The sequence below is a fragment of the Filicampus tigris genome, chromosome 7, assembly GCF_054856515.1.
Source record: "Filicampus tigris isolate MCC_2025a chromosome 7, RoL_Ftig_1.0, whole genome shotgun sequence".
NCBI classification, from domain to species: Eukaryota; Metazoa; Chordata; class Actinopteri; order Syngnathiformes; family Syngnathidae; genus Filicampus; species Filicampus tigris.
Window position 1 is genome coordinate 19,409,536 of NC_141223.1, and position 23,425 is coordinate 19,432,960.

The 23,425-nt window shown below is 41.4% G+C and overlaps 3 protein-coding genes across 4 annotated transcripts; 2 read left to right on the top strand and 1 right to left on the bottom strand.

Moving 5' to 3' along the window:
• The first annotated feature begins 3,232 nt into the window (after positions 1 to 3,232).
• On the top strand, positions 3,233 to 14,203 carry LOC147145081 (rab5 GDP/GTP exchange factor-like). Its single transcript, XM_086035247.1, has 9 exons — positions 3,233 to 3,398; positions 3,771 to 3,965; positions 5,230 to 5,402; positions 6,445 to 6,626; positions 6,729 to 6,810; positions 6,869 to 7,001; positions 9,091 to 9,182; positions 9,641 to 9,897; positions 10,960 to 14,203. The coding sequence occupies exons 2-9, from the start codon at positions 3,784 to 3,786 to the stop codon at positions 11,386 to 11,388; spliced, it is 1,530 nt and encodes a 509-aa protein (XP_085891373.1). The 5' UTR covers positions 3,233 to 3,398; positions 3,771 to 3,783; the 3' UTR covers positions 11,389 to 14,203.
• On the top strand, positions 11,477 to 17,753 carry LOC147145082 (high affinity immunoglobulin gamma Fc receptor I-like). 2 transcript variants are annotated; one of them, XM_086035250.1, is made up of 6 exons: positions 11,477 to 11,622; positions 15,276 to 15,334; positions 15,569 to 15,604; positions 15,684 to 15,962; positions 16,152 to 16,424; positions 16,763 to 17,753. In XM_086035250.1, the coding sequence occupies exons 2-6, from the start codon at positions 15,310 to 15,312 to the stop codon at positions 17,032 to 17,034; spliced, it is 885 nt and encodes a 294-aa protein (XP_085891376.1). In that variant the 5' UTR covers positions 11,477 to 11,622; positions 15,276 to 15,309; the 3' UTR covers positions 17,035 to 17,753. The 2 variants fall into 2 exon arrangements, with proteins under 2 accessions (XP_085891376.1, XP_085891375.1); XM_086035249.1 differs by having other exon boundaries at positions 15,569 to 15,600.
• Positions 17,754 to 18,829: 1,076 nt separating this feature from the next.
• On the bottom strand, positions 18,830 to 22,217 carry otol1b (otolin 1b). The gene is made up of 5 exons (XM_086036197.1): positions 22,083 to 22,217; positions 21,839 to 22,049; positions 21,671 to 21,760; positions 19,839 to 19,910; positions 18,830 to 19,716 (listed from the first exon to the last, which is right to left on the bottom strand). The coding sequence occupies exons 1-5, from the start codon at positions 22,215 to 22,217 to the stop codon at positions 18,830 to 18,832; spliced, it is 1,395 nt and encodes a 464-aa protein (XP_085892323.1).
• Between the last annotated feature and the right edge of the window lie 1,208 nt (positions 22,218 to 23,425).

Genomic DNA, 23,425 nt, shown 5'->3' on the forward strand with positions numbered 1-23,425 from the left:
AACTACTGTAAATCATACAAGATAGAGGAAAGTATAGAGATGGTTACAAATTATCGGAATTTTACTTGAGATGTATGTAGGGGATGTGTATTTAATACATGATGTGACTGGTAAAAAGATGAATTGTGAGATTTACAGCAGCATCCACTCACATTCAGCTAATGCTCGTCAACTGAAGGCATACATTAATAATGACACAAAACATACTCGAAAAGCAACTTTTTGAAAGCAAATAAACAGAATGTTCTTCATGTCAAGTCTGTCAGCTGATCACAACCCAATAGAGTACACATTTTTCTTCTGAGAGACGAAATTGAAGTCCCACAAACAGAAGCAAGGGCTGGTAGCTATACGCAATGAAGGCCGAACAAAGTTTAGGGAATCACTACTGTAGTAAAAGATTCTTACGTGATGTACAGTACCTTGGAGGTTAATCATTAGTCTTGATGGTATGTGCAAACAGACATGAAGCATATAAAAAAAACGATTGTATTGTGATTTTGGTTTTCCCGTAAGGCTAGTAATGAAAACGAAAGAATGAAGTCTCTTGTGCAGAAGGGCATGGCTTACAGTCAAACTCATCTGTGCTCATGTTTACATTCTTCCTAAAGCATGCATACCACTCTCGTTCATCTCTTCTTATGTCAAAATCTCACACAGATGTCTTACCTGCCATTGCAAGAAAAATTCTTCCTTTTGGCGTGGACAAGTAAGCAAAGCCTTTGCTAATATCTGCGACTACTCTACAATTTGAGCCTTAGTGGTACTGAGATCCTGACTTGTTCAAGTTTACCGTAGTTCCTCCCCCTTGGGCCCACCCCAATGGGGGGGTGGGGGTTAACAGGAAGCCAGGCCAAAAAACAAAGAGCAGAGAAAACTGCAGTAGTTACAACAACATCGGTTTCATTTCATCGATATGCTGAATCACACATTGTGCAGTTTACAGATTGCCATAATATGGGACAAATTGCAAATTGATGTTTCTTTTACTGCCTTAACCAAGATCACAAGAGATACACTGAGTGAGAAAAACAACATCATGACATGACATGATATGGCACGGTGAAGTTGTTGTTAGCAGTGACGGAAGGTGAAAAGGTGCAAGATAGGAGGGGCGATATTTCATCTTTTTCAGTGATTATAACTGTATGGAAAAAAACAACTCCTGCATTTAATACCACATTACATGCTATTGTCATGATGTATTTTACAGGAAGTGGACATGTGGGGTAACTGTAATCTGCAAGTATGCCTAAAGTTGGGCAACATTATTCCTACTTTCCTATTTTTCCCATTTTAATTATTTGCAAAATTATGATTGTGATGATTATTATTATATGTCATTATGATCATTTTTGGCGGCACGTGGTCGACTGGTTAGCACGTCCTCCTCACAGTTCAGAGGTCGTGGGTTCAATCCCGGCTCCGGCCTCCCTGTGTGGAGTTTGCATGTTCTCCCCATGCCTGCGTGGGTTTTCTACGGGTACTCGGGTTTCCTCCCACATTCCAAAAACATGTATGCTAAGTTGATTTGACACTCTAATTTGCCCGTAGGTGTGATTGTGAGTGCGGATGTTTGTTTGTCTCTGTGTGCCCTGCGATTGGCTGGCAACCAATTCGGCGCGTCCCCCGCCTACTGCCCGAAGACAGCTGGGATAGGCTCCAGCACTCCCCGCGACCCTTGTGAGGATAATGGATGGTTGATCGAGTGCAATGCTACAAGAATAAACACGGTTATCGCGGTTAATGGGGACCATAATCGCCCCCCCCCCCCCCCCACGAAAGGTGAAAACCATGAAATGGAGTTTGCCTTTATTATTATTATTTTTCCTTTTTTTATTTCATATTACATTTATTTTTATGTTTTATTTCAGAGGGATTTACGCCTCTATTAGCTGTTGCGAACCCCCCGACGTAGTTTCCACCCTTCTAAATAATTCTTACATGACAAATTTAACTTTAAAACGTAAAATGAATAGTAACTATCCCAAGCTGTATTCTGTGAGAGGAAAATGTGTGCTGCAAGCCCGGCAGCGGATTGAGGACGACGGAATGCTGGTTAATAACTATTTTAAAGTTTTCATTTTTATCCTGAAATTGGTTTAAATGTAATTAATAAATTAAAAAATCCACTTACGCCTGTGCTTAGTACATGCTTTTTTTCTTTTTTTAAGTTTTCCGTCGTCTAACGTCGGGCGTCCGTCAGCGACGGACAGACAGACCGGTCCGTCGGTCAGACGGAAAGCCCACCTCTGCAAACTTCGGAGAAAACGTAAATCGAAGTCAAGCCTTACAACGGCGGCACACATCCAACACCCATCAAACACTTACTCACACACGCGCTCCGACATACGACATAGGAGCCAAAACATGACAAAATAGACAACACATGAACTCACCCAGCACGATATCTACACGATAGATGCCACAACACGATGATTCCTATTAGGGAATAATAAACCATGCATCAATTTCTATTAGATTTTGCTATACAGTATACAGTTAATTTATTATTTCATGTTTGTTTATTCAAACAGGGGCTTCCTCAGTTTATGGTCCTAAATATATGACATTGCAATGTTACAAAATTTTATATTTATGAGCTAGATGTGTTAATTTTTCAATGCAACTACGACTTGGCGTTAAGTTAATAAGAATAAGAATAAGAAGGCCTTTATGACTGACTTATGATAGCTGGGTTACAGCCAAAGGATCGTGCATTTTGTTTGGTTTGTTTGCTTTTTTTCCTCTGGTTATAACCATAACTATATTTATGATTGTATGGCTAGATTAATACTATATTGTATTGATTTTGTTTTATGTTTTGTATAAATAAAATATATGTCTGTGTACATCAAATTGTACAGTCTGTTGTAGCTATGATTTAGTTTGAATTAGCTTTTATTTTGCCTTGTTTTACTCTGCTGTCTGCAGCCAGGTCGATATTGCAAAAAATAATCTATTCCGTTGCCTTAGCTGCATGGATAAATAAAGGTTAAATAAATAAAGTTTAACGATGATATGTGCCCGGCTCACTATGGATAAACAAGCGCAGGGCACCCACATCTACATTCAGCATGAAAGTAAATTTAATCGCGAGTTGTTTTTTTTAATCTCGATAGTGTACATCAAAATATTGTTAACGTAAAACCAGTTCGCGCCACGTTTTCAAAACTGTTGCACCGTCAATCTACTAGGTGGCGATACACCATTGTACTTCTTTATGTGCTATAGGAAGAAAGAAGAAGAACTACACCGTCACCGGCCAAACGACAAAATGGCCGACTCTATTCGTGTGACGGAACTATCCGTTATGCTAATGTAAATACTCCACATTACAACAGCCTGGAGCAGTAGCGACGTTGTGTGACAGCTTTGCCCGTCCTGCGAATGATACTGTACGTCGGCAGAAACCATACGTCATCTTTTTTTATGACATTCTTACTCGTTGTTCAGGGGTAGCTTTGTAAGAAGCTTCCGTAGCTAGCCAGCCACATATTAGCCAGTTACATGATCGTACTCGGCGCGAAGCAAAAATTTTGCAGTCTGCATATACACTTCTCCGCAACAGCAATGAATGACTGAATACGTAGCCGACCGTGAAATCTAACGGGTTGTCAATTTAAAACTTAGCGTGACGCAGCGTGGACGTTAGCCATTAGCAAGAAGATTAAAAAATTACATTCAGAAACGACTAAACGCTACTCACAGTTAGGCAGTTCATATATCTGAATGTTCATTGTGCTCTCCGTCTCCTGTTCCCTGGGCAGTTTTCTTTAAAAGATGATGGCCCAGCGGTCTGAACGTCGTCGGATCCATCTGGACCAGTCCGAGCTGCTTTGTCCCAAAGGATGTGGTTTTTATGGCAACACAACTTGGCAGGGTCTGTGCTCTAAATGCTGGCGAGAGGAAAACCAGCGAGATAAGCAAAAACAGATCCAGGACGACTGGGCTTTAGCTGAGAGGTTTGTTTGCAACGTCTACTGTTGGAGTTGTGAGACTGTGTTAGTTGAGGGACTCCTTACAATGGATGCCTGTGAATATTCTCATTCATCCACCTCATTCTATCTTCAGCGCATTGTATATTGACTGTTCCGGTTGTCTCAGAAGACCTTCCGCTTCTTAAACCGAGCGGGCTTCATTAGTTCTTGCATAGATTGGCTATATTGGACAGCTGTAGCCCGAGTTTTGGTGTGGAAGTAGTCGTTGAGATGCATTAGAGTAGGGGGATCATAATTAATCAACAACAAATCGGTCATTAAATTAATTAAGTTAACATGACATGTTATGAACCCAACCAGGAACTCAATCATAATCAAAATATGGGGGGAAAATAGTCAGTCTACTCAAAAAAGGTACGTTGCAGCTCTACTATTGATAGCCTGTAATTAAAGCGGAAGTCAACCCAAACATATTTTTTTTCAAGAATATGTTCCCAGCAGGCCCACTAGTTGAAACACGGCATTCTGATTAATTTTGCATTTGTGGAATCTAAGTTAAGCAGCAAAATGCACTCGTTTTTTGCCATCTCTGGGGGCGGCCATTTTATCTTCTGTCGACTGAAAATGACATCACAACTGCTCACAACGACCAATCACGGCTGACCTGTTTTCTGAATCTGAGCCGTGATTGGTCGTTGTGAGCAGTTGTGATGTCATTTTCAGTCGACAGAAGACAAAATGGCCGCCCCCAGGGATGGCTAAAAACGAGTAGATTAACACTTATTCCACAAACGCAATATTTATTAGAATGCCCTGTTTCAACTAGTGGGCTTGCGTAGAGCATAATGTTCGCGTAGACTTCCTCTTTAACATGTAGTTGAACCTGAAACAACCTCAGGCATGTATATCATACTAGTAACATCACTCCTGTTATTGTAATATTTCTTAATCGTTGCTTATTTGGTTTTGTTTAATCATTAAACAATACCAAATAAACAACAATGAACATTTGATAATAAGCAGTAATCAGAAAAAATGTTTTTGCAACAAACTATCTTGCAAAATACTGTAAATATTTATCCGCTTAATTGACAGAATACTCAATAGCACAATCGATTCTAAAAGAACTGTAATTAATAGTGACAGCCTTATATTGAAGAGAGGCGTTGACAGGCCAACAACATTCAACGAATACTATATTGAGTAGTCCAATACTGTACTTCTGTTCTGCTGATGGCTCATCAACATGCCAACATGGTGCTTCAGGCTTGTCTCTTGTCTACCACAGGCTGCAGAGAGAGGAAGAGGAAGCCTATGCAAGCAGACATCAGAAGGCCCAGTCGCAACCCGCTGTCACACCTTTCAGCAAGTTTGAGGAACGGAAGACGAAGGAAAAGTCGAGCAAGGTCTACACTGTCACCAAGTTTTTCACTCCATCCAGCAAAACACCACCAAAGAAAGGTAGGCCTTTCAACTGATGAATCTGATTTGTATGAGAGTCAAATATGCTCAGTAGAGTGAACCCCCATTTATTTGCGGTGGAAACGTTACATGCACACCGCGGTAAAAGTCTGCACTGCAGTGAGATCATATGCAAAATCGTTTTTTATTTTTTATTTTACCCTTCCACACACTTTATACACATTTGAACATATAGCACCTTTCAGAGATTCAGACATGTGTTTCTAAATGCATGTTTGAATTTAATTGCTGTAAATGTGCAAATACAGAGAACTAGATACCTCTTTGAAGTTAATGATGAAAGGCCAGCGGCTTTTTATTTTCCTCCAGAGAGGAGGGGTGAGCAGTTACGCACACGGGGGAAGGTCCAGACTACTTACACAGATGTCTTTTTGTTATGTCAGTTAATGTGCATCGTCCTCAAATCATGGTGCCGGCGGGTACTATAAGTTTGTTCTAAAAATAGCTCACCAGTGATGGAACGCTCTGACTTACTGAGAAGAATTAAAACAGAAGATGAAAGTTAGTATTTATTTATGTAATTCATTTATTTAGTGTAAAGGACAATAGGGTTTATTTGTCAAATATTCAGTAATATCGGACCTTTGTTTTTGACTTCCTTTTAGGCGAAAGTCTTACTTTGAAGGAATACGGAAGGGGTTAACGGCTAATTAGATAAGGAATTGACAGTAACGATTCTGAAGAGGTAAAACCGATTTTTCATCAGACGACAATATTCACAATTCAAATATACTTAGCCCGGTTGAAAGTGGCAACAAGGTGAATATTTGTGTTTATCTGTTTATAGATTTATGTTTGTGATTAGAATATGCGTTTATTTGACCGCACTTTACACATATGGAGATAAACGTGACTCATGGCTGCATGTTCTTATTTTCTAGCTAAAAATCTAGATAAAAATCGGCAATATAATGTGGGAAAGATGAACTGCAAATGGTGGGAGTTCACTGTAATGAAATATTCGGTATTTCACACAAGCTCAAAGGTGACTTAGAAACATGAAATGTGTTTTTCCCCCTAGATGCCACCGCTCCTTTGGAAGCTCAGTCCAGTACGAGCTCCTGCTCCACAGCGAGCCGACCGTCCTCGGCGGACACCGACCGTGCAACAAGAGACTTCATCGATTTCCTCAAGCCTCTGAAATATGGCCGGCAAATCTTCAAACAGTGCCGCGCTTTCACTGAGAGCATGGCCTACAAGCGGGTGAGCTCCAGTACCCTCTTTGCCAGATACCGCAAAGTCATGTTTGTAAGGCTTATCAGAACATTATGGAGTTGTTTGCCATTTTGTCTCTCTTGTGTTTAGGACATGGGTGCTGAGGACATGTCTGAATGCGTCCAAGATTTCTACCAGAGTCTGTCAGAACGCCTTCACACGCAGTTCAAAGGTACGGAAATGCTTGTGTTTCACATGTGCTGTTCTCATGTTGATGTTTTTGCTCTTAGGCTCCTCCGAGTACGTCGAAGGTATCATGGATGAAGTGGAGAGATACATGACGACGCGTCTGTACAAGGAGGTTTTCTGTCCTGAAACGTCCGACGATGAGAAGAAAGACCTGGCAGTTCAGAAGAGGATCAGGTTTGTGCATGGAAGACGCAGCCCTAATTCAAACTGTGATTATAACTGGTCGAAATGTACAAAATTGTAAGAGTCACATTATGCACATGAACTTTGGGTGAACTTTGATAATTGAGGCCTTGTATACACGTAGCCGGGTATTTTGCAAATGGGAGATATTTTGCTTACACTTTGCCGTGTCATCCACACATACCCGGAGGTTTTTTTTTCATTAAAAATGAAGGTTTCTGAAAATTGCGGTCAAAGAGGGGATTTGCGGATATCTCCGGATCCGTGTTTGGCTGTGAACAATCGTAACCGGAGATTTACATCGTCACTCCGCTGCAAAAACGCTCCGACGTCATGTTATCACAAAAAAGCCCATAAATCACTACAGATTCTTTTAGGTGGGTGAATTTTAGTGCTGACATAATTTTTTCATACAGACCTACTATATAAGTGTTGATGTTCAGCCCAATCAAGTGTCTCTTTAAGCTTCCACTACAATAAAAGCAAACGAATCATGAATTAATATCAACTTTGACTTAGGGATGGGCTTTTTTGGCAAAAATATCAGATCACGATTTTTTCCAAATAAAATCACGATTTTATCATGATTCTTTTTTTACATCGTTTTTTTAAGACTAATTTTGCACACTTTCTGACCATATTCCACATGTTAAACATATAAAGCCTATCTAAAATGTGTATAAAACTCGAAAAGAAAAAAAAAGTCAGCTAAGCTTTCTGAACAGGTTTTAATTTGAATAGTGCCAATTTTTATCAAAATGTGCAGTGAATGCAAACGTAAAAGGTAACATAATGTAAACAAAGAACCACAGCTCCTAACGCGGGTCTAGTACTTTGAAGAGTCTTTTAAACCCTTCGTTTTCTACTGTTTTAATGGGAATCATGTCTTCAGCAAGATAATAAGTCACTGCCTCAGTTACTTCTTTACACTGCTTGCTTGTTTTTTCACATGGAGCGCTCTTGTTAAATGGCTGTGTTACCGTGCGTTGTGTTAGCTTGGAGCTAGCGGCTGCCTCCGGCTACCAATGATCTGATCACCGTTTGCTCTGGCTGTCGGCGTTGACGTCCGAACAGAGTCTCTGCAAACTTTGCAAACAACTGGTTTGCGCTTTCTCCGCCGAGGAAAAGCCTAACTAAATCGACGCTGTGGATGTGGAGTTTCTTTTCGGGACCAACTCTGCTTCGTGGTGACTTTCTGCTATAGCTCCCCGCTGTACAAACAAACAGGGAGGCGGGGAGTGTCACGTACGGTGCACTGTGCTTGCTGTGATTGGTTGGTCGGGCATACCGTCAGTCGCTTTTTCGCCCCCATAGAGCTAAACTGTTTAAAATGTGCCATGTAGGCGATCAAACGATCTTTCGGCTTTATGAGATCGTGAACACGTTAAACCGCTTAACGATCCAATATTGTCATATCACCCACCCCTACTTTGACTTGAAGACTTCTAACTCATTCACTGCCATTGACAAATGTATTTGTCTTTTCACAGTCCAGCCATTCAGTCCCAGGAACTAATTTATATTTTTTTCATTTTTTTTCTAACATTAAGGTAAAAGAGCGTCTGAAAGTGTCTGGCAGTGAATGAGTTGTCAAAAAATTCTACCAAACAATTGTGGCGTGAGCATAAGTCAGTATGTCATAAATTAGATTCCAACAATTGCAAACAAATCTGTGGCTTTATCACTTAAGCTTTTCATGTGTCATGACACTATGTAGACGCGGACTGCGCTTCATAAGCACTGAAGCGATCTCAACTCAACTTTATTTATAAAGCACTTTAAAAACAACTATAGCTGAATACAAAGTGCTGTACATAAAGTAAAAATCAGACACATCAAAACAAAGCCAGCTAAAACAATAAATTAGTAACTAAAACAGTAAACACAATCAATTGAGTGGGATACTCCTTACCTATCCCATTGATTAATCAAGTATTCACATAAAAATAGATTTTACCTTCTTGAACAAGAAGACCATTTTTTGCATAATGTGCACGTGAGCTGCAGGTAGGATTTTTGTCCACTTGGGGCCACCATCCTGGTGTTTTACACGGTAGTGTCTGTGACTTCTTATTCACAGAGCCTTGCACTGGGTCACCACTGAGATGCTGGGTGTTCCCGTGGACGAGGAGATCCCCGAGGCTTCCGACAGTGTGGTTAAAGCCATCACAGGTCAGTCTCATGCCCATGTAGAGATACTACAGGGGGTCTTCCATTTCAATGACGTTGCCAGGATATAGCCGGCATGCAGCAAACTACTTTGAAATGCAACTGAAGATGACATACTCACATAAAGCGATTTTTGAGCGAATAAACACAGCCTCAAATAATAAAATGTATTAATAAACGATGTGTCGACTATTAAAATAGTCGGCGACCTCGTGATTAGGCAACTAATCTTGCCAGCCCTACTTACTAGTGTACATAGATATACTTATGGCCCAGAAGTATTTTTCATACAAATATTAACTGTAATTCTGACTTGTCTACTGGTTAAGCGTAGATTAGTGATAGCCTAGAGCGCTTTCTGACTTCTGTAGAAATTCAGGATACTATGTGAACGGAATGCCGTCGTAAACTGATGACCACCCACTTCGCCGTGGCCTCAACTAACATCCGCCTCTCGGCAGACGTGATCGAAATCGATTCCAAGCGCGTGCCCAAGGACAAGCTGGCGTGCATCACGCGCTGCAGCAAGCACATCTTCAACGCCATCCGCATCAGCAAGAAGGAGGCGGCCTCGGCGGACGACTTCCTGCCTACGCTCATCTACATCGTGCTCAAGGCCAACCCTCCGCGGCTTCAGTCCAACATCCAGTACATCACTCGCTTCTGCAACCCCAGCAGGCTCATGACCGGGGAGGATGGCTACTACTTCACGAATCTGGTTAGGAAAGCCATTCCTTACATCACACTCACACAAAAATGGACGACAAAATGTAGTACTATGGAACCTTTAAATTTGAATACAATCCATTATGTGACCTCCAAGAGTAAATTAACTATATTTCAAAGTCTTTCCACCCCAAAAACTTTATTAGCTGTACTCGTTGTATTTAAAGGAGACTTTAGTCAGAATACTCCAAGGAAGAAAAGTGAGCAACTGTATACCTCCATAAACTGCCACATATACTAATGTTGAATCCGACAAGCAATTCAAAAGTTACATTTATGGGTTGCCCTTAAGTTACGTAATAGATATTCACAACTGTCATACAAATGTATAGTGGGGTTAACCACTGTGAAATGAAGTTGACTAAAACAATAGCATGGTAATTAAAAAAAAAAACACTCATCCTTTGAAGACGACCGTCACTTGTTGGCAAGCTTTTTGCTTTTGGCTTTGTGCTCTATACAGGATTTTTCCAAAATGAAGACCTTCGCTATTCTTAAAAAAAATACCCTTTATGCTTGAATCAGTCACAGCAATGCAATAATGTTGCTATATTTTCTTTGGAAAATAAAATAAAGGATTTGTGATTAGCCTTCAATTATACACAAAATATTGCAACCTGTAATTTTGCAAACAAAATTTGAGATACGAGTGCTTTATACGTGCAGTGAACACAAATCAGCTCATTTCACATCAAGCAGCAGTTGAATTAATGCATCCTACTGGACCATTGTGACAATCCTTTAAAATCTATTTATATATTATACTGCCCCCTGGCGGCCGAGGCGCACACACTTGAAAGAGCTGCAAGCTGAATTAATCATAATGCACAAACCGTTTAATTGTCAATTCAATTATTGCTGTATTTTTTTTATAAAGTACAATATTTTTAGGGTTATTTTTCTTATTAAAAACACCTGAGAGAATTTTTGGGGAGGCTCGAGTGGATTAGTGTCATTGCCCTGAACCGAATCAGCGAATCAAACTTGCGTGCTGCGTGGGTGTAAGCAAATGGCGAACGTTGCCTTCACGAGCGTGTCCTCGATCTCTCCTCAGTGTTGCGCTTTGGCCTTCATCGAGAAACTGGACGGCAAATCGCTCAACATGACCTCCGAAGAGTTTGACCGTTACATGACGGGGGGCCAGGCGTCCCCCAACCGGCCCTCGGCGGGCGGTGCCGCACTCAGCCAGGTGCACAAGCGCCTGGACCTACTGACGGGCCTGGGCGAGCGGCAGGAGCTCGTCATGGAGCGAGCGCGGCAGCTGGAGAGCGACCTCATCGACTGGACGGACGAAGTGGAGCAGAATGTGCAGAGCGTCCTGGACACTTTCGAGGCGCGGAATCCTTCCCCCGTCGCCACCAGCGGCAGCGCGGCGACGGGCGCGCCGGCGGCCTCCTCAGCGGCCTCCTCAGCTATCGACTCTGATAATGTTGAGAACGAGCACCTGCCGCCGCCGCTGACGCCGCAAGTGTTTGCCGGTTGATGCTGGAGGAACGACGCCACTCTTCCATCCATCCAAATTAGAAAGCCCGAAATTTCCTTTTGATGCGCGTTAAGAATAACACATCATGATTGGGTCACACTTACTATTATTCGCTCTGTGGCAGAGACTGTCATGGTCGAGATTGGAGGTGCGAATATGACTAGAAGCACGCCATGAATTGGCTGCCAGTCAATCGCAGGGCAAGCCCTGGCCACTACACTGCCAGCAGTGCAGGTAAGGATGGACACTACTCTCTTAAAGTTCGGGATTTTAGGCTTTTCAGGTGAAATTCCAGGATGAACCTAAAATTACACCATAACCTTTACAGATGAACTGAATTTGGCCTTGGTCTGAACTTTTGAATGCACATCTCCAACTGTTAATGTTGTGCTGAACTGCAAAATGCACATTAGATGTTTGTTTCATGAATGGCCCTGGTTTAAGTTGAATGTAAACAGTCGTCCTCACGCTGTTCGATTTTTGGCATTGTGAGACTAAGACGACGCTTTACCGCTGATCAACAGTACCTCGCTGTTGCGTTGTTTCACACAAGATATTCTCGGAGAGAGCTGGCCAATGAGCTTAAAGTGTCAGTGCCATCAGTTGGTTGCACCAGAATCTGGGAGAGTCACGGAAAGCGTTAGAGAACAGCAAGTTGTGCAAAGAAGTGCTGAACAAGTTTTTTACAGTTTACAAAACCTGACGAAGGAACTGAAACTAAAATTGAAAACATTTTCATTAACAAAATAAAAACGAGAGTTAAAAAAAAAATAGAAATTACATTTTATAATTATAAACCTAACTACAATCATAGCAAAAATGGTCCGTTTTAATATTTAATTTTGTACGTGATGAGCTTTCATAATTTATTTTAGTTTTTATATTTCTTTTCACTATTATTGTATGACTGTACAGAAGAAATAAGGTTGAACAATTGTTTGGATATTGTAGTGTACTTTTAAAAAACTAAATCTAATGCGAAAACTAATAAAAGATCAACTAAAAGGAAGCATTTTTGAAAAAATAAAAACAAACCGTAACCCCCAAACTCTAAACAAACACGGTCTAAAAGCAAAATAAAACTAACTGAATTTAAAAAAAAAAAAAAAAATTTAAATAAATAATCCAAAACTATTAATAACCCTGATAGTAAAACATTTCACAGTTGGACATATGCATGCAAAAGTTTAGACAAAGGCCAAATTAAGTCCACTTGTTGTTATAGTGCATTTTTGGTCCATCCTGAAATGTCACTGAAAGCCCACGTAACTTTTTATGATTAGTATATTTTACAAAATGTCTAAACTGTCGCTCTAGTATCCCGACAGTCATGTTAGATGGGTGTTTTTGGCTCAAATCTCCCATCATGCATCAGTCTAGCAGCTCTACTGCCACACACCACCCAAGTATGTCATCACTGTAGTTGTTAGTGCTGTGGAACCTCAAAAGGTCGACCGCTTTCTCGTCCGAAACATTCAGCCAACTTGCGATTTAGTCAACTCTGAAACCAACATTTTCCGGATTCGGAATATGAAAATATAGCATAGATCAAACACTAGCTAGCATGTGAAAACTAACACATCGGTCTACGTCTTCACTCGCTGCTCAGTGTCAAACAGATGGACTTGAATTTGTCTTTTTCTTTTTTTCTTCCTCTTTTTTTTTTTTTTTAAACAAAGTCAGTTTGTATCAGGAAGTAGAAATTTCCCCAAATTAAACAAGTAAACTTTCTGCTCAGTCAACCGGCTGGCTACTAGAGGTCATCGCTAACTAACATGAGACCAAACACTTTATCATGTATTATAACAGATCTCAAAAGTTTTGGTACATCTTCCACTTAGGTTCTGGGTTTGAATCTCGGCTCGTGGTTTCGGTGTTCGACCACTCCAGGGCGTACCCCACCTTTTCGCCCCAAATCAACCCTAGATGGATACAGTTCCGTTCAAATTCGGAGGTTCCACTGTGCTTGTTGTTAAAAGACAAATTCTGAGAACAAGATAATCATTTGCACACGTGTGCATTTGAGTGCATGTGTGTTGCATGGAGATGTTTTTACATTCAGGTCGAGCAACCCTCGAAAATCCTCCACTGGCGCATTCGGTGCTTATATTTTCCGATGAAGTGGCAAGTGTCGCAAGTCGCAACCCACTGGTAACCGAGCCCTTATCGGCATGCGCTCTAGCAATTTCAACAAAACGAAAAGAGATGCTCTCTTGGAAGCACTTTTATGATTTTAAAGATGATATGATGAAGGATAGTGTTGACACTATTTTCAGGTGTGCCCTGTAGCGGCACCATCCATTTGGACATGTTTAATATTTAGATTTTAATCAAATTTATTATGACTACTTTGTATCCACATATGGTGTATTTTTTTTTCTTGTTTTCAGAGCAATCTTTCAAACTCAGTTATCTGGAGTAAGTTAAAGCACTGTAGAAGCTGGGTTGGGATTACACACACAGGCCACAACATTAAGTGCACAATCTATTGAGTTTCAAAATCAGAACTGAATCCCAAAACAACCTTTTCAAAAATGATAATGCTCACTTTAGATGAACACTCATATATTAGTCATTATTGTGATTAGTATTTTTCAGTGGAGTATTATATTTTTGCAAAGGTGGATTTTTAATGTTGTGGCCAGTGAGTGTACTGAGAGGTTTAAAACATCCTTATAGGTTTGTTATTGTATCATATAGGAGATAAGTCAATACTGTCCTTATTTAAACATAACTTATTGGTAAAAGCTGTTTTATTTGCATCGCTGTGTGTGCGTGCGTGCGTGATGACTAATAAAAGCTGAGAGAACGCCCATGTCGATTCTTTGCTTATGTTGTACTTTCACACAAGTAGCCATGATTGTGCAAGCTCAAATAGAACTGTTTCATACTATTTCTACACCTATCTACTATATTGGGAAGTTAAAACAAGTCACTGGTAGATGTTGAGAATTAGTTTGAAATGTCACACTGCTATTGGGTCTTTGGAATTCTGATTTCTAAGAACGGGAACGTGTGTTCCTTTAAAAAATAATTGTTGATGATGTATGCACTAAATGTGCCAAGAATAGACTCTATTCTCTCAGCTAAAAAATGTCACCGGCTTCTTGCGTTCTTTTGTAATCCACAGTTGAGCATGGGTTGGTTTCACCCTAAACACCAGTTTCTGACCCAAAAAGCAGAGAAAACGAGCTTTTTGTGAAAAGGAACATGTAAAGCGGCTCAGTGACTTTGGTGCCAGTGTTTTTTTGTTGTTGTTTTTGTTGCTTTTGTGACACTCCAAACTAGAAAACAACAAAACAAGACTGAGAAAAGGGCTCTTGATGGCAAAATCGTGTATTTACAGATTGCCGCTTTATTACCTGAAAAGCTCCATGACCGACCCCTGACTTCGTAATTCACATCATGAACTGCGTCACCTTTTCTTACGATCGCAACACACATTTTACTTAAAGCAACACAGTCTCTGTTTATACAATACATACTCTTGTGTTTAAGGTGCTTAAACTTGTCAGACTTCCAACGCGTTGACATTTCTCTTACTCCAAAGCTGTGCTGATCTTGAATCCAAAGCGATGCAACAACACCACCTAAAGGTATTAAAAACCTGAATTTCAAAGAACACAGTGAGACCATTTTCCACGCCTACCCGATGAAAAACGTACATGATGATTCCATACGTCGCTGGCAGTAAATGGTTGGACTACCGCAATTTTCCAAATGTATTCTAGTACCCTATGAAGGAAGAGGAATCCCTTTGAAGTTCCATAATTGCATTCCTTAGAGATTAAAAGAGAAATGAAACAAGAGAAAAGAGGAATTCCTGTGTTCTGGGTTAAGAGTTAAAAATAGATATGTTTTCAGTTCCCTGTCTTTTTTGAATAAAGGTTGGCTCCGTCAAGAAAATGACCAATAGTCGCAATGATTGCAACGATATCCTTTCTTGGTAAGTGCTTACCAATTCTAAGACAAATTATAGCAATAATGTGTGTCTTTATGTACATGTGTGTGTGTGTGTATATATGTATGTATATATGTATGTATATATATATATATATATATATATATTTATATATATATGTATATATATATATATATATATATAATTATTATTTTTTTTTAATATATATAAAAATATAAAATGTATATATATATTTCTTAAGTGTCTTTTCTATTTCAGTTCTTTCCACACTACCACAACTCATAGTCCCCGTGGGTATGAAACCATTTGAATTCTCTTTGAACATGACGGTGGTCAGTGCATTATTTTTCACAATTTTTTTTCCCTTGTGTAGAGACCTCCTATGGAGCACTAGCAGAGTTGGTGTCAGGTCATTCCCGGGTCTTCTCTGGAGAACGCATCCAGCTCAGATGCAGCATTCCCGATGGCCGCAAGTCTATCTGGAATTATTTGTGGTTCAAAGGATCGACGCAACTTGAGCACCATGCAGAAATGTTGACTCTGAAGGGCTTTCTTGGCGACAGCGGAGCATTTCAATGCCAAGGAGTCAGGGACACGGCTGTGGGAAACATATATACGCAAAAAAGCCCGCCTGTGGAAATAAATGTGGATGGTAAGAATCATCCGCAGTCATATTTTTGTAACCTCTTGGCTGGAGTAAGGTAACTCTGTTGTCAGACAGATGAAACAAGTCTCTAAAGACTCTTGCTGCTCCACAATGCTGCTTGAATGCCATCAGTAACTACCGGTTCGCATGTTATGTAATCTCAGTTGGCTCCATCTTTCGCTATGCTCTTTTCAGGAGGTTGGGCCATCCTCCAGGTCCCGCAGCTTCCTGGCCTTGTCGGAGAGACTTTGAACATGACCTGTCGCGTGCGCGGCCACCCACGACCTCACGAGGTGATTTTGTACAAAGATGGTGTGGAAGTCCTGAGGCAAAGGGGCTTCAACCCAAAGTTGAGCTTGAGCCCCCTGAGCATGAAGGACCAAGGACTGTACACCTGCAGGGCTTCTTGGGACGATTACCGACAAACTCATTCAGTGATTTCAACTGATGTTCAAGTCAATATCGTAGGTGAGTTTACGTGCTGTTTTTGTCTAGTCATTGGCCATAACATTACACCAAACCGCATCCAATACAAGCTATGTGAACCACTGTACAACCAAAGGCCACATTTTAGCTACAATATTGGAAAAGTACAACCACAATAGGGCAAAAGGACTCCCCCCAGTATTGTGATTACAATTTAATATGCGATTATTTTTTTTCAAAGTCCTCTTCCTATGTATTTTTTTTCACAAACACAAGTAATAAATGAATCTGTATTACTTCGTACAACAAACTGATATAATGTACTGTACATCAGTGTTCTGATCTTATTTCGGTTTCTTGTAATGCTTGTTTTCCCTCAGATGTTCTTACGCAGCCTGTGCTCGAGGTGGTCACAGAAAACGACCTGCTGCAGGTGGATCTGATGAAGCTCACTTGCCGTCTCCAGTACAACGCCCGTACTCCGGCGCCTCCCATACACTACTACTTCTACCTGGATGACAGGCGGTTGGGGACAGCCACTTCCAAGGACTTTGCACTGGTCAAACGGAGACCAGGCCTGTACAGCTGCAAGGCAAAGGTGCGACAGCTTGGCCTATGCAAGTGGAGTGAAGCCGAAGCATTTGAAGAGTGACAAGGACATGAAAGTCGTAATATGCCACAGGTTGGCTGAAGACGATGCCTCCGATTCTTCAAATTAGAGATTTGTTTTAAGACACATCCTCATTTTACATATCTCTGGCGTCGGGCCAAAACCTAATAAGTCACATTTTGGTGAATTTCATATTTTTTCAAAAATATATACTATTGGTCAGCATCTATTTTACGATGCAATGCTAATGGTTGAACAAACCTGCCATTTTTGGGGTTTCCTGAAAAGTGATCTTCGAGGTACAAGGTTTTAGCCCAACGCCAGCGATATACAGTATGCTATTATTTCATTATAGGATGAACTGACCAGAGTAATAAAATATATAATTCATCAAATAATAGTCTCTAATTGTTGCTGTGCCTGGTAATGAACTGGTAATATATATGGATATATTACTGTATGCATAAACATATAATACGCTTAGCGGTTGAGCAAAGAAAAGTCTCGGCCCTTTATAGGAAATACGGTGTGTTGCTATGAGTGGGAATAAATGAATCCTTTTTTCACTTGTACGTATTAGTGTATCTAAAGTGTATCCAAAGTGTGTAAAACACGACAAAAATTACACAATATCAATCAATTTGTGTTTTATATAATGGATGGATGGATATACTGTATGTACTATATATATAGTATATATATATATATAACTTTTACTGTGTTTATTTGAATCCTTACCCCGTCAATAAATACCATACATCCACAAATTTCCGAGGGTATTCATAGCAGTTATCTTACAGTATCATTAATGTAATGAATTACATTAAACTGCAGTAAAATGCCCAACTCTGTAACTCACAGAGACCAATATAAAAAAAATGTAATACTTTTCCTCCACCACTAATGTGACCTATAACCTGCACAAGTCACCTGAGAAAAAATAATCTTTTCGAGATGGTAACAAAAAATAATTGAGATAATGGGGTTAACTGGGTATGTTGCAGTGTTCAGAATTAACCAATCCCTTTCAAATGTATAATGGGAGGAGTCAGCACACACCCGCCACCACTTGAAAAACTATCAGAGTAGCTTGAAATAACATTCAGCTGTTGTTGTCTATTTTTTTCTATTGGATTGTATAGGTTACAGTTCACATTAATGGTTAATGTTTTGAAATGATTTCTCTTGGTCTCATTTCATTTTTATATGACAAACACCTGTATTTAAACATCGGGGCACTCTAAAAACAGTTGGGTTAAAAATAACATAATTTGGGGTCAAAAAAGGACCGAGCCACTACTTGGGTCAATTTGACCCAACTTTCTGTTCTGCAAAAACAACCCCAAAATTGGGATGTTTTGTACAAAACAACGCAAGGTCGTTCAAATTGACCCAATTTGGTCCATTGTTTACCCAAAATTGTGCTATTTTTAACCCAACTGTTTGTGTGTGTGCAGACTTTTTTTATATCCCAAAAATGTATCTAACTAGTAAATAACAGTCCCTCAGGAGCTATGTGAACAACTGTACAACCAATCATTAAAAGGGCAGGTGTGAATATCTCATTACGTGTACCGTCGACAAAGTGCCCAAGGTATGGTTTGTTGAGATCTTGCAGTATTATGATCATCATCAGTCTTTTGTTGGACTTTAAAAAAAAAAAAAAAGAATATTTATTGAAAGGCATGAGACAAAATAGATTTGTACATAGATAACAATGATCTAAATAGTCCATGAATTGCAACACTACTTACACCACAAAGTACAGTACAGCTTCAGAGTGGTCATGAGTACACAGTCCACCGCCACCCCGCTAGATCACAAGGTATGTTCACCATCAGGTTGAGTAAAGTAGAAATCCAGAGAAGATGCTGTCATCCTCACTACTGGCGTACACCCCGTTCCAGTCTCTGAGGGTCTCCATCCACACCTGATCGCCCGGCGCCAAGCGCAGCACCACAAGAGTGGACGCCTGGTCGATGTCTTGGCCGTACAGCGAGTCCCTCGTCCTCACCCGTCGCGAGCCGTTCACCACCAGTGTGGCGCGCAGGGGTTGATTCCGTACGGTGATGTGGAAGGAGAAGACGTACACACCGGCGTGGACACACACGAAGCTGTTGCTGGTGACGTTGAAGTGGTTCTCTTCATTGTAGAACACTTTGTCAAAGCGAACGGGGAAGCCAGACGGTGGGAAGGATCTTCTCGGCGAGATGCCGACACTGAAGGCCGAGCGTTTCTGAGGAACGCCTGAACCCTTCGCTCCTTTGAAGCCACGCATTCCCCGCTCCCCTCTCATCCCGTGGTAACCTCTATCCCCTTTTGGTCCCTGCACCCCTCTAACACCTTGCGGACCTTGTGCCCCTCTCACCCCAGGTTCTCCCTGCGCTCCAGGAGGGCCAGGATCCCCACGGACGCCGATGGGACCCGGAGCCCCGTGCTTGCCGTTGATTCCTGGGATTCCCATCGCTCCCGGGATTCCCGGAGAGCCAGTGTCTCCGCGATCGCCTTTTGGCCCCCTCTCCCCAAATGTGCCGCACTCCCCCTTATCGCCCTTATCTCCTTTAGGACCAAGAATCACTCCAGGAGGTCCAGGTGGCCCCTCTTTGCCCGGTTCTCCTTTTTCACCAGCGGTCCCATTCTGTCCAGGTTGGCCTTTTTGACCGCCGTCACCTTTGACGCCTTGCATGCCCACCTCGCCTTTCGCTCCTTTTAGGCCAACGTCACCTGCAAAGTAAAGACATTCATTCAAAACTGTCCATTCATCATATAGGTCGGAACTATGTGGAAGACTTTTGACCACTAGAGCATGGTGCTACCACTCATTTGGGACTGTCAAAATTCTGTACCTTTCTGCCCTGGTTTCCCCGGAACTCCTGGGTATCCACTTGGGCCAGTGTTTCCCCTTTCAGCCTTATCCCCTAGTAAACAGAAATATAGAAAGAAGAAGAAACATTGAAATGAGCAAACATTACTAAGGCACTTTTAATAGAGTTGGTGGTGATTCCGCAGTTTGTGCAGAACAAGCAGATGGTCCTTGTCTTTTTCCTTCCACTTTAGCATTTAAAGAGGAAGTCAACCCAAACATATTTTTTTCAAGAATCTCTTCTATTCTGATAAATATTACGTTTGTGGAATAAGAGTTAATCCACTCGTTTTTAGCCATCTCTGGGGGCGGCCATTTTGTCTTCTGTCGACTGAAAATGTCATCACAACTCAGCTCAGATTCAGAAAACAGGTCAGCCGTAATTGGTCGTTGTGATGTCATTTTCAGTCGACAGAAGACAAAATGGCCGTCCCCAGAAATGGCTAAAAACGAGTGCATTTTGCTGCTTAACTGATGTGACATGATTAAATGCACAGTTAAAAACACATACAAAGAAAGAACTAGAGATTTTTTAAAACAAAGTACAGAAATAAAAGGCATATTGATCAAATTACTAAAATAGCATACAGTGCAAAAAAAAAAAAAGGTATATTAAAAACATTTAAAAAAATTTTTAAGAGCTCAATTGTAAGCATGAGGGAAAAAAGTTTTTATCCTGGACTTAAAAACAGTCACACAGGGTTGACTTCACTTCTTTTGGTAGCTTATCCCATTTGTGAGCAGCATAACGACTAATTGCTGCTTCACCATGTTTGCTTTATACTCTGGGCTCTGCAGACCTCACCAGACATACCAGTTGCATAACGTTAAAGTCTATTCTATAGGTGACTGTGAAAAGACTTAAGAACTGGAATAATATGCTCTGATCTCCTTGTTCTGATCAAAACCCGAGCTACACCATTCTGAATGAGCTGAAGCTGTTTAATGGTGTTTGGGGGAGTCCAGCCAGAAGACCGTTACAATTGTCAAGTCTCCTGGAGATGAAAGCATGGATGAGCTTCTAAAGGTCTGCTTGGAACCTGAAACCCTTCACTCTGAATATGTTTTTCAGCTGCTAGAAGGCTGCTTTTGTGATTGATTTGATATGAATGCTGAAATACAGATTTAGTCCATCAGCACACCAAGGTTTCAGATTTGATTTTTGTTTTTAAAAGACAGTGACTTCAAGTGTTTTAAACAGCAGTCCTCTTTTCTTGATTGCCAAGAACAATTATCAGTACCTTAGTTTTGTTATGGTTTAACTGAAGGAAAAATCTTTGGTTCATAAAGTTATTTGTTGTAGACGGAGACACAAAACCTCGATTTAACTGAAGTCATATGGGAACACTGAAAGATGCATCATCTGCATAGCCATGATAGTCAACATTAAATTTCTGAAGAATCTGACCTAAACATAGCATATATTGTGCATGCTGAACAAGGGTCCAAGAACCGACCCTTGAGGGACCTCATATATGCCATATGGCCATTTGATCAGATTCAAGACTTCCAATGGTAACAAAATTGCTCCTTTCCTCCACGTACGACCTCCACAACAATTATAGGACTGTTACATTTAGTCCTATCAAAGCTTCCAACCTGTTCAACATTCACTTGCACTGTTGACCCAATTTTGCCATTTGAATTTCTACCGTGATTGGTCAATGGGGCAGTTATGATTGAGGGCCATGAATTCTGCCTACCACCAAGTAAGCTGTTAGATGACGTGGAAGAAGAATCCAAACAACTCTGGTGATCTGCAGCATGTGGATGTGCATGCTGGTTACAAAGTTTTTAGAAATTGGAATGGAATACCTTTGTCTCCTTTGACCCCCTTAAAACCACTCGTTCCCGGTGGTCCAGGGGAGCCAGCTGATCCGGTAAAGCCTCTTTCCCCCGGTGGCCCTAAATATGACAAGTTTAGAATTCAGAAGAAACTGAAAAACAAAGTAGCTCAATAGAATAGTTTTTGCTTCTCATTACCTGTCAGGCCATTGTCTCCCTTTGGCCCTTGGGGTCCTCTCTCAGGTGGGCAGCACTCACAGAAGTTGAAGTAGCACTCGTTGTAATCCAGAGTATAGTTGTCGGGGCCTACGCTGGGGGGCTCCGTGTTCACTGTGTGGTCCTGAGGGAAAGCATGACTGGCGTAGGTGGGCAGTGGCTTAGGCTCCGCAAGGATGTTGCCTGTCTTGGGCTTCGGTGTCCCAAGGGCCCCAGGGTTGTGCACTGTGACTTGAGAGAAGGGTTTCTTGGTATACTGGTACTTGGGTTTGGGTGTAGTCTTGGCCTCAACGCAGGGCATCGCACCGAGTGTCACCATGATGACGGCTAGAAGAGTCCACTGACTGGAGATGAGCCTCATGTTTGAGCGAGATCTGAGAATGGATCACCATTAGAACAGCAAAGAGCATTGAAGAGTCTCTCAATGCGGTCTGATCCTGCTTCCGAATCTCTCAGAGTGCAGCACACAATGAATCACCAATGCTGTTGTTTTTTTACCGGCATTCAAAATGATTGCCAAGAGTAAAACCCACCCAATATACCGAGGTTTAATAGATGAGTGTAGTAAAAGAAAGACTCACCAAGTTATGCATAAGTGGTATGGTCATTTATTCTCTGGACGGTGACTTTGAGGCATCCCTGGGTGCTCTGGGTCCATCTGATCTCAGCAAGAAGAGAACAAGCCCACCAATGAGGCTGTCTGCTGGAAGAACAAGGGGGAGGTCTGAAATCCAACGAGGATAGAGGCTGGATCGGACCCAAACAGAACCACTGTGCTGTGGCCTCCTTCTCTGCACAGAAAGGTGCTTTTGTGACACGGGATACGAGCAGCCGCCTGGAGCACTCCTCTCAATGTGAGCTCGGCGAGGAGCAAAGGCCCTTGGACGATGGGTCACCCGATACGGAAAGGTATTCTTCCAACCGCCAAGCAGCTAGCATGCTCTCAAGGTGGGACAAAGCAAAGCAAAGAAGGTTCCGGGACAGAGGCCAGGCCACTAAAGCTCACAAATGTTGTGTATAGTTTGAAATTCTTGCATTGCTCTCCATATCAGTCCATCAATTTTCTATACTGATTTTCCTCACTTGGGTTGTCAGCATCAGTCAAATCTGGCAAATGTCCAAAGATTCTGTTCTTCTGTCACCAAACTGAAATAGCAAAGACGGGACTGTGAAGTGAAGGACTTAACAACGGTTAATACTGTACATCACCTTACATCCCCCAGATACCATGCAAATATGGTTGTGGGATGTGGGAAAATAAGCATGGTAAATAAGCATGGTGAGAACATTCAAACTCCATATAGAAAGGCTGGAACCAAGATTCAAACCCTGTGAGTCAGAACCACTTGCTCACTGTGCTGCCCAAACATTAATAATAATCGTTTAGCTCTAATGTCCCATTCTGACACAATTTGCCTGACTTCGGTGCAGGCGAGCGCGATCGGTACCCTGCGGTCTGTAATTGTCTGGCGACCGGTCCAAGTTGTAGTGTCCACCTTTCTCCTGAGGACAGCTGGAATAGGCTCCAGCTCACCCAGAACACTTGTTATGCAAGCAGGCTAGAAAATG